At 34.9% G+C, this 11,438-nt stretch overlaps 1 protein-coding gene across 1 annotated transcript; it reads right to left on the bottom strand.

The window, feature by feature from the left end:
- Window positions 1-1,432: 1,432 nt before the first annotated feature.
- Window positions 1,433-6,952, bottom strand: LOC145097005 (P-loop containing nucleoside triphosphate hydrolases superfamily protein). Its single transcript, XM_079034460.1, has 9 exons — window positions 6,716-6,952; window positions 6,247-6,309; window positions 5,291-5,368; window positions 4,678-4,898; window positions 3,167-3,239; window positions 2,783-3,067; window positions 2,533-2,676; window positions 2,363-2,413; window positions 1,433-1,753 (listed from the first exon to the last, which is right to left on the bottom strand). The coding sequence occupies exons 1-9, from the start codon at window positions 6,869-6,871 to the stop codon at window positions 1,694-1,696; spliced, it is 1,131 nt and encodes a 376-aa protein (XP_078890586.1). The 5' UTR covers window positions 6,872-6,952; the 3' UTR covers window positions 1,433-1,693.
- Window positions 6,953-11,438: the final 4,486 nt, after the last annotated feature.

The following is an 11,438-nucleotide window of genomic DNA, read 5'->3' as shown; positions in this document are numbered from 1 at the left end:
ATGAATAAGAAGAAAGGGCTAGCCGATTTTAGGAGTGTTCAAGTTTCTCTCAAGTTATTCCAAGTGTATTTGGTGTTGTGTGAACCATTTGAGGTGTCACACTTGAGGCACTAGGCACTCAAGCTTCATGAAGACATTCTACATCAAAGAGGTATGTATTCTATCTTATTATATTCATTATTTTGTATGCTAGATTAGGATAATACCTTGGATGTTCATAATTGCATGTATAATAGAGAAAACATAGATCCAAGGTATTTAGGGTTGCACGTACACTTAGGAGTGTTAGAATGCTCAAAACCCAACAGTTACAAGTTGATATCAGAGCCTAGATTTGAGTGAATTGGAGGAACACTCGTGTGAATCCAGTCTTAAGTCTAGGAAAGGATTTTAAAATGATTTTTTTTTAAAAAAATAGTTTTCAAAATAAGTAAAGGAGGATGCAGGATGTACGATCAGTAAGAGCCAGTATTTAGACCCCAAAATACCATACAATTATTCATTATTATGTGATATGTTAGAACAACATGCTAGTACGAGGCTAGGGATCTTCAGGAATTGCATGATAGAATTTCCTGATTACATGATGCCTACTAGCCTAGGGTTTCCTTTATATGATATTGACATCATTACTGTAGTTGTTTAGTGTATGCATTACAGTTATACATAATTAAGATCTTATAGCCTTAGAATGTTTGATTTGGCATTATGTTCTATTCTTGTCTGATTGGGGGCTTAGGGTAGGATTGGATATTCGAAATTCTACAGGGTCCAGCATTATGTATGGCTAGCATACACTAAACTGGAAAACTGGTAACAAAACATCGAAAGAGAAGCACAATCACAAATGTTAGGGCTATAGGGCTGGAACCGATATTATGAGAGCAAGAAAATTGAGCAGAGGAAGAAATCAAAAACCGATTCGTATGAGAGAAATCAAAGACAAATTCATAAAAGAAATTTTTTGGATGCAAAGGGTAGGGGTCGAAGCTACGCGGCTTTTGATTTCTCCGCTTGTTTTTTCTAATTCTCTAGTGCGACTTTACTTTTCTCTTTTCCCTCTTAAAAATAGAGAATTATTTTGGTTGAAAAGGAATTTGTTTATTTCTCATTTCCTTATTATTTGCAATATCCAAACAAGAGAAACAATCAAACTCATTTTCCCTTCCCTATACCAAACACGCCCTCAATAACAAGAGTAAGAAAATGAATGTATATTAGTCCTTTTACAATGACTTAAAAGTTGAAGGCCTAGAAAATAGGAACTAATGAAACAGATGCTTTTCAAAAAATATATTAAAAGAAAAAAATACTTTCTATAACATCTATAAAAAACAACAAACAAGAATAAAACCCTCAATTTACCCAAAAGATTTAGTTTTCTATAATCTTTTTGTTTTCGACTGCTTTTGTATGCTACTAAGACATAAGATTATCGATGTACATATTAATATTTATATTTATATGATAATAATATAATTGTGAATTAACGTGTTTTTGCTCGGACCATGAGAGTCTAATGGTTGAGGAGTAAAATTTCAAACAGAAGATCAAGGGTTCAAACCCTTAGACACCTTGTTAGTGTTCCACGATTGATCTTCCACCATTTTTTTATAACTGCCTTTGTTGTTCTTATCAGATGAAATTCGTGTAAAAAGAAAACACCATTTATCAACCAGATCATGTTGCCATTTTAATTCTTGATTTTACATTTTTCTATAATAACTTTCATTTCTTTGTCCCGCTTTCGAATCTGCAAAAAATAAAAGATGCTTCACTTCAAAAATGGATTATCGAGAATTAACACAGAAGAAAAGCAATGGAACACAATTTATGAAAGACTATCTCTATCAATATTCGATAAATTCTAAGTTTAAAACAAGAGTAAATTACATTTTTGGTCCTTGAATTTCATATAGCTGGTTTTTTTCAATTTTCGTCCCAAAATTTTTTTCTCTTACAGTCTTGGTTCTTATTTGAACTTTTAGTATCATTTCTTTGTCCTTAGTGAGTACATATTTGGGACGAAAAGAGCCATTTTACTTAGAACAGGGACCGAAAACGTCACAAGAACCAAGAGTGCAAGAGTAATTTTTGGGACCGACTATAGTCAAGGACCAAAAACTTAACCTACTCTAAAAGCAAATGTCCTTTATAAAAATGGATCTATTAAGTCCTAACTTTTTAATTCAATTTTGAAGGACTTAACAGTTATTTCAAGAAAAAGAGGTTTCCTCAGCAAGCCCTAAATAAAGTCTTTACAGATCTAAGTACCCACAGTTGAGTTTTCCTTCCATTTTCTTAACTAATATTTAAACATCATTTATTTAAACAACACTTTTGAGGATTACAGGTGAGTTACCTCCACCCGAGGCTTTTTCCCTCGAAGCAACGCATCCACACTTCTTTCTGTCTGAAAGAAACCAGTAACTTATAGATTTAGTAAATAAGACATACACACAGCTTTCTAAACATTCTATAATTAGTTTTAAAACACTTATATATACAGAGAGAGAGAGAGAGAGAGGATACCTTGTGTATAACCCAGCAGTGTCTATCTCTGATTTCAATCATAAAGGGAAAGGTAGGAGGTCCAGCCCTCTGACTCACAGTTTTCCTTCCATCTGTTTGTTGGGCTTCTTGATCCCCTAAAGTAACAGATTGTATTCCCCCAGCCTGTATACATAATCATTCATACAACTTCAAGTTGCAAATTATGTGTCTGTTTGGTTGGAGGGAATGCAATGGCATGAGAAGTAGAGTAGTAGTATACATAACATACCAAACGAGACAAAACAGGATTCTTTATAATATTTTCCAAGCGATCACCATGGGCACTACCAATAAGCATGACTCCTCTTTTAGCAATGGATTGACAAGCAATAACTTCAGCCCTTGTGCTGATTTCATCAACAATGATGACTTGAGGCATGTGATTCTCAACTGCCTCGATCATCACTTTGTGTTGCATTGAGGCTTTACAAACCTGCATTCTTCTTGCACTGCCTATTGCTGGATGTGCTATATCCCCACCACCTCCTATTTCATTGCTCGTATCCACAACCACCTAATTTATTTATATATATACATATATCTTTTTTGGGTTTTGAAAATGTTTGAATAAAGTTGAAAAAAGAATAAACAGAAAGCTTAAAGGCAAACATACCACTCTTTTATGTAGCTCATCTGAAAGAACTCGGGATATCTCTCGCATAACAGTAGTCTTCCCTACACCAGGCCTGTAAAATTTCACTGCAACTCACTAACTAAAAGTAACAATACATAATAGAGTTGAATGAATCTGCAACAGCAACATACTTTCAATTATTTGTGTATTATATATAGCATTTCCTTCTATTACAACTTTCTTATCAAGGTCATGTGCCTTTGAAAAATGTACCCTTTCAAATTTCTTGGACATTATACTTTGAAAACTATAGCATTGTACTTTCAATTTCTTTCATATTAGGACATTATACTTTGAATAATCTACCCAATTATAACAGCAAAAATTGGGGTTTGTAATTGCTATAATTTGATAGATTTTTTCGTTGTAACATTAAGAAATGAAAGTAGAATGCCACAATAAACAAATCAACGAAAGTATCTTGTTATTTCTTGCATTTAAACTTACATAATATAGTTGTAAATCTTGCCTCATAAATAGTCCCATTCTGCTAAAATCCAATGTCCTGTCCATTTTGATCATTTAACATTTTAACTTTGTGGGTTACAAGTATATGGTGTGAGAAAAGATAAAGATAAAGATACAGGTTCAATCTACTTTGATGAGAGGAGAAATGAAAATGGGAGAACAAAGTGTAAACGTAACATGCCTAAGTTATCAAGATAATCACCCAGGTATTGTTTTAAATTTTAGAAGAATTTACCTTTATAAAAATAAATATTACCAATTACCTAACAAAATAAGTAAATAATCATAAATAAATAAATAAAAAATCATAATCTGGTGTTTTAAGGCACGAATCATCATACATTAAGTTCATAACCGACAGCAATTTCAATGTGATGAGAAGCAAAAAGCGGTTTTCGATTCCATGAAAGTGAGTAGGAACGCAGAGAGACCTGATGAGAAGTGAGAAGTAGGGCTTTGTGTTTACTTTTGTAATTTTTTTTTTTTTTTTTAGTTTTTATTGATTCTGTAACTACTTTTGTTGACTATTTTATTAATATTGACCTTTTAACTTTGCTTACAAATTTTGACCGATTAGGATCAATTAGCACCAAGGCCAATTAATTGGACCAACTAGCACTAATTGTAAGCAGTTGGAGACTGCCTAAACCTATTTTTACAACAGTGATTAATATTAAAGAAAATAACCCAATTTTTCTTTTAAATAACCACCTTTTCCAAAAGTACTTTTTCTGACAAAAAAAAGTATATATTCGGACTGAAGTTCCAGAATCCAGACAAAAGAAAAAAAAAACTTTATTATTTCAAGAACAAGTCCGCAATGACCCATTTAGGACAAGATGTTCATTTTTGCAAAACATAAGAAATTTGGTTATTTTTGTCAAACACCTCATTTGTAATGGTTAGTTTAATCAATATCCCTAAAATAAAAGAATTGGCATCCGTAATTTGTAACGACTAATGTGGGCAAAATGGTAATTTTAGATTTGTAAGGAGACTGAATATGTGAATAAATAATTTACCTTCCAATAAACAAGATACTTTCTCCAAACTCAAGCAGATCCCGCACTATGTCAACGATTCCCTTAACTGCCCTGCCAACTCGACAAGTCAACCCAACCACAACCCCTTTCCTACTCCTCACTGCAGATATGCGGTGCAGGGTGCCACTGATACCACCTCTGTTGTCCCCTCCAATTTCTCCAATTGCATTTTCAGCAAACTCTAGCTCTTCCATTGATATCTACTATCGTTTAAAACATACATACTAATTATTTTATTTACCTCATTAAATTCAATCTCCACCAGATAATATGCAGAAAGTCAAATCAGCAAATATGTTGTGTTATTATTGGATTTCTGGATATTAACTCATGGAGAAACAGTTGCAGCATTAAATTTGATCAGCTAATATCTTTGACATTTATTTATCAATCATTATTAAGATAGCTTACAGAAGACAAATACAGTAAGACTTAAAACCATGTTGGAAGTTATTGGTATCCCACATCTTATGGCTTATAAAAGGATCACAATTTTTAATTTGTATACATGCGGGATAGTTTTTATAAACTCCCCTACTTCTGTATATACGTGTGGCACAAGTTATTACAACAATTATATAGAAACATTTACCTCGGTATCTCTTATGTATCTTCGACCTGAATCACCGAGGAAGCATGCCTGTGGCAACCGACCTAGATCCAATATTACCTATAACCACAATTAAAAAAAAATCATGGAGTTGAGTGCAGGATAAATCTAATAAAAAATGATAATTAAAAGATGTTACCAAAAAAAAAAAAAAAAAGTGACAAATTTTAAATATCATATTAAACTTTGGATTCCTTTTCAAGCTCTATATGAGACTTTTGTACTGATATATTTTGTATAAACTAATTTTTAGAGTAAGTTATACAAGTTTGGTCTCTGTGCTTAGCTTTTTTTTTTGTTTAGGTCTAAAAAGAGACCATTTTTCAGTTTTGGTCCCGGACATTGACACCTCTCGGGTGGTGATCTCAACCCACCCGTAAACCTAAAGACAAAACGACCACTTTATATGGACATAACGGACTAAGAGAAATGGTGTCAATGTCAGGGACCAAAAGCGTTATGAAACGTTAAAATAGGGACCAAAATTGGTAAAAAAAAATCCTTTATTTGTACCTAAACCGAAAAAAAGTGGACCAAATTTGTAATATACTGTGATTTTATTTTACTTTTTTACTTTTTTTCTTAAATATTTAACCATATATGTGTGAAACATATGTTGTGGTTTCGTATCACATCAAACATGGTAGGTCGTTATTCAGCAACATAAACAATGTTGGAAAAGTTTTGGCCTGGTTGGAGTTGCTATTATTAAGCTGTATATTGATGATGTGTTAATGGAAGAAAAAATTAGTGAACTAATCGAATCAACCAGAATATTTAGCATTCAAATAGCAGAACTTGACTTCTATTTCTATCAATGTGCCCATCCCTATATGCTGTTTCTTATACTACATACAGAACATTGCAACTATCATGGAAAGAAACTACAAGACCCTTAATTAAAATATTTGAAAGAAAATCAGATAGGAATTCATCACCTCCAACAGTTGATCTTTTTTAGATTCCATCACAAGGTTGTCACGCAAATCGTGTGGAAGGATCTGCAAAACAAAAGGTCATCTTATCTTGAAAAACTCTAGTCCACTTCCGATTTTAGTGATTTAGATTTACTTTCATGTTAACAACTGGCATGGATGCTGGATGTTTTTACCCTTTATGATTCAAAAGTTTTAAGCATAATGTCATAATATTTTCTAATCCGCAACAGCAGCAACACGAATACTAGTTAAACTCAAAAAAAGTAGAATTCCTTTCGTGAGGAAAAAGGTGTGCATGATTTCAACCATAATTCCGGAAGTAATTTAATGTTAATAGTGGTGAAGGCTCGATCAAACAAGTTAAGAGGCAGCGCCCAAATTGCATTAAGCTATGAAAATTCAACCTTCAATCGAAATGGGAAAAGTAAAGCATAACATGGAAGAAGGGAGAATTGATAAACAATAATACCTTTAACAATTCATGGATATCGTTGACATTATCCAAAGACGAGCACTTGACAAACCTAGTGCCAATAACAGGTTTGATGGTGCGACTTGAAAAGAAATTGGGGTTGAAAGAATGGTGTTTGTAGAAAAACGAGGAGCTACTAGACCACATGGACATGGTTGTTATTGCTGCTGCATATATTTTCTGCTTGTAGCACTGGCTTTGCTGTGGATCTCAGAATATGAGTTCCGAGCAAAAGGAAAGTTTTCCTCTGCCTTTTAGAAACCGTTTTCCATTAAAAAAAAAAAAAAAAAAAAAAAAAAAAAAAAAAAAAAAAAAAAAAAACACATATATCAAAAAGCCATTTTTAAAGGGCCGGAACACTACCGGTGACATGATGAAAAATAATGGGTTTGTGTTCGAATTTTCAACCCGTCGGAGTCCGCAAACCCATCAACTCGTTTACGCCCAGCTCCCGAGTTCAACTTAAGGAGAGAAAAGAAACGAAATAGAAGGAAATGAAAGGAAAATAACAAAGATTGGTGTTTCCGAGTTTCATTAAAGGAAGGAAGTGGAAGGAAATTAAAGGATCAATTTCTTTCCTAACTTTCCTTCCGATTTTGGAGGATTTGAAAAGAAATAACAAAATGTTTAACTTTCCTTTCATTTATTTCCAACTCGGGAGCACAAAAGAGAAATTTCTTTTCCTTTCTTTTCTTTTCTTTTATCTCGTTACTTTATTTTCTCTTCTCTTCTTTTCTTTGCTACAACTCGGGAGCGGTGTGTTATTAAATGGGTCATATATAGGTTTCTCAAAAAATAAACGGGTTGACCCGCCAACTCGTTTATATTTTTAATAAAATATATATTTTTATTTTTAAATATATTTATGTATCAAGTATCAATATTTAATAAGTATTATCTATGTTTGTATTAATGTTTAGTTTGAACCTCTTTCTATAAAAGTTTTTACTTTTCATTTAGATGTTTAAGACTTGGTAGTTAAGTGTCTAAATTTTGGATATGTTTGCATCAACCATCAAGAATTTATTCATATTTAATTGTCAATTTTATTTATGGAATCTGACCCACGAACCCAAATCTGACCTACGAACCCGCCAACATATGAATCCATATAAATAAATGGGTTAACGGGTCATATATAGGTTTACGTTCCAAACCCGCCAACCTGTGACCTGTATATTTAAATGGATCGTGTTTGGGTTGGCATATTTTGACCCACCAACCCTCGACACGTCAACCCGAACACGACACGATTGTCAAACCTATTTTTTAATGTGTATTTAAAAAAAATAATAATAAATTGTCAAAATAATCAATTTGTTAGGAATGGGTTTATTTTGGATCAATAAAAAAATGTTTTTTTTACTAATTTCAGAATGGTATTCCAGATTCTGGAATACAATTTCGGATTTTGAAAAAAAAAATCTTTCAAATTTTAAGAATAAGTCCAAAATCTGAAGAACAATTACTGAATTTTAAGAAAAAAAATCATTTTTTACTTAAATTTAACAAAAAAAAAATAAACATACTATGTGAACTATATAAAATGTTAGGGCATGAAATTAAACATTTTATTGAGAAACGATAACATTAAACATTTCGAAATGTAACATTTGGAATCCCAAAGTAAAATAAAAAAAATTCTTTGAAAAAAAAAATACTCCGGAGTTAAGCATTCCGAAGAAAATTATTATTTTTCAAAAACCGAAAAAATATGACAATTTTCTTTGAAAACCTCATTTAAAAGCGTCAGTTTACTCAATTTCTCATATCAAAACCTTTTCGATGACTTTAATACAAAATTTCCTTATAATTTGTTTATTAAATACACAATATTTTCTTTTAAAAAAAATTATCAACCTAGGTTCATACTCGTTCTTTTTTTTTTTGTTTATTTAGGTGCTGTTTGTTTTTTTGAAGAAAACTTCTTCAGACCTCTTATTGCTGCGCGGCGCAGTACACACGCAACATTTTTCATCTCGCAACTGTTTGTTATTCAGAAGTCTTCGGATTATAAAACATATGCGTGTGTTCTTCTTGGCGCAGCACTTGTTTTGTCTCTTCCTACCTCTTCCAACCTTTTCTTCTTCTTTTTTTTCTTGCTAAAATATTGATTATATATTGCTGAAATCTTATTTCATATTTTTTTCGTTTTTTTTTTATTTTTGTTGAATTTTTTTTTCTTTTTTTTTATATTTGAATAATAATAATTTGTTGATGAAATATAATTATTTTATGCTAAAATATTTTTATTTTTTGTTAAAATATCATTATTTTTTTGATGAAATATCATAATTTTTTGTCAAAATTTCATACATTATTAAATTTTCGGTATTAAAAAACTATTTTCGGATTATAAAATCAGTTTATTTTAATTTTTTAATATCTGCAGCAGCATGCAGATGTTAAAAAAACAAACACGTTTTTTATTACAGTCTATAGTCGTTTGGTCCACCTCTTCTACTGCAGAGGGTTGCAGAGGTGGTTCGCAGATTTTATGGGTTTTTGCTTCAAAAAACAAACAACACCTAAGTTGTCTTAAATTATCAAAAAGTAACCGTACAAATTTTCTATTCTATTTTTCGGGACTTTACCAACATGAATTTGTTTATAGCTAGTGGAATATTCTGTGTTGCCACGGATTAACTAATCCAATATGTTTAATATTAAGTCCGGCAATCGTGTCATGTTGTGGTTGGCGTGTCGCTGGTTGGCGGGTTGGCAAGTCAAAATATGTCAATCCAAACACGACCCATTTAAATATACAGGTCACGTGTTGGCGGGTCACGGGTTGGCGGGTTTGGAACATAAACTCATATATGACCCGTCAACCCATTTATTTATACGGGTTCATAGGTTGGCGGGTTCGTAGGTCAGATTTGGGTTCGCGGGTCAGATTCCATAAATAAAATTGACAATTAAACATGAATAAATTCTTGATGTTTAATGTAAACATATTCGAATTTTAAACATCAAAATGAAAATTAAAAACATTCATAGAAACATTTTACAGACTTAGTGTAACATCACCCTTTGGCACATATCACAATATTGTCCGCTTTGGACCACTCGGCACGAGGACTTCCCAGGGGGTCACCCATCCTGGTACTACTCCCGCCCGAGCACGCTTAACTGCAAAGTTCTTATGGGATCTGCTGCCCTCACGACTTTAAAACGCGTTGTGATAGGGAAGGTATCCACACCCCTTATAAGGAATGCTAAGTTCTCCTTCCCAGTCGATGTGGGATCAGATCTAACCAACTTTCACCCCCCATTATAGGGTTCGACGTCCTCGTCGAACACATCGACCCATGCCCTAGCTCTGATACCATTTGTAACATCCCCCTCTGGCACGTATCACAATATTGTCCGCTTTGGGCCGCTCGGCACGAGGACTTCCCAGGGGGTCACCCATCCTGGTACTACTCCCGCCCGAGCACGCTTAACTGCAGAGTTCTTATGGGATCTGTTGCCCTCACGGCTTTAAAACGCGTTGTGATAAGGAAGGTATCCACACCCCTTATATGGAGATGTTTCGTTCTCCTTCCAAGCCGATGTGGGATCAGATCTATCGGCTTGGAAGGAGAACGAAACATTTCCTTATAAAGGGGTGTGGATACCTTCCTTGTCACAACGCGTTTTAAAGCCGTGAGGGCAGCAGATCCCATAAGAACTCTGCAGTTAAGCGTGCTCGGGCGGGAGTAGTACCAGGATGGGTGACCCCCTGGGAAGTCCTCGTGCCGAGTGGCCCAAAGCGGACAATATTATGATACGTGCCATAGGGGGATGTTACAAATGGTATCAGAGCCCTGGTTTGAGGGATTTGGACACATCTTCGGAAGTGTCTGAACTCAAATCGAGGGATTAAAAGATTTTCTAGGTTATGCCTGGTAGTATGAGCTTAGCACTTTATGCTAGCTCAGTTCCTGAAAGTGGATAGAATTAATTGAGATTGTTACCCTTGTCTGAATGTTGCTTGCTTCGTGCTACGTGGGACACTGAATAATGGGAGTTAGCCATTAGGCGAATGCGTCACGTCACATGTAATCAGGATTGAATAATCTTAGAGTGCCGAATTTGATCCTACTGCGCAACTCTTGTTTGAGTCCAACCGTTGTAGGGACGAGTCGGGTACTCGAAGGATTATCTGAGCCTCGTCACATGTGATGGTATTCGGGTAATGGTTAATTGACATTACAAGGAGGCCTGCAGCAGCTGAGGACTGGCTAGAGTGGAATTAGAGTTTTCCTTAGGGCAAGCCTAGGGTGAGTATAGCAGTGATCAGCAATAGTGAAAGGGATCTGGTGGAGTCGAGGCATACCTTGGGAAAGGTACGGATAGATGTGGAAGGTAGTATGGGCCCGTACTACTGAAAGCAGAGGATCCGTACCCGAACCGAGGGAGGCCAAGATGAGACCAGGGAACTGCGGGAAATGCGGCAGGACGCATGTGGGGGCATGTAGGATGGGATCAGTAGGCTGCTACAAGTGCGGCAAGGCAGGACACTTTAGCAGGGATTGTACTACTCCAGTTTCAGCTATTCAGACATCGGAGTTGCTGTGTTTTCACTGCAACCAGAGGGGCCACAAGAAGGCCAATTGCTCCCAGTTAACGGTTTCAGCGCCGGTGAAGGCGCCAGCTCCAGCGACCCTGCGGATCACGGATGGTCGGCAGGGCAAGGCAGAGGCTCCAGTGGTGAGGAGCCGGGCATTTCAGCTGA

This window comes from Lactuca serriola, chromosome 4 (genome assembly GCF_051521515.1).
Source record: "Lactuca serriola cultivar US96UC23 chromosome 4, Lser_US96UC23_V15, whole genome shotgun sequence".
NCBI classification, from domain to species: Eukaryota; Viridiplantae; Streptophyta; class Magnoliopsida; order Asterales; family Asteraceae; genus Lactuca; species Lactuca serriola.
Note: the sequence above shows the minus strand (reverse complement) of the source record. Positions and strands in the feature narration are given on the sequence as shown.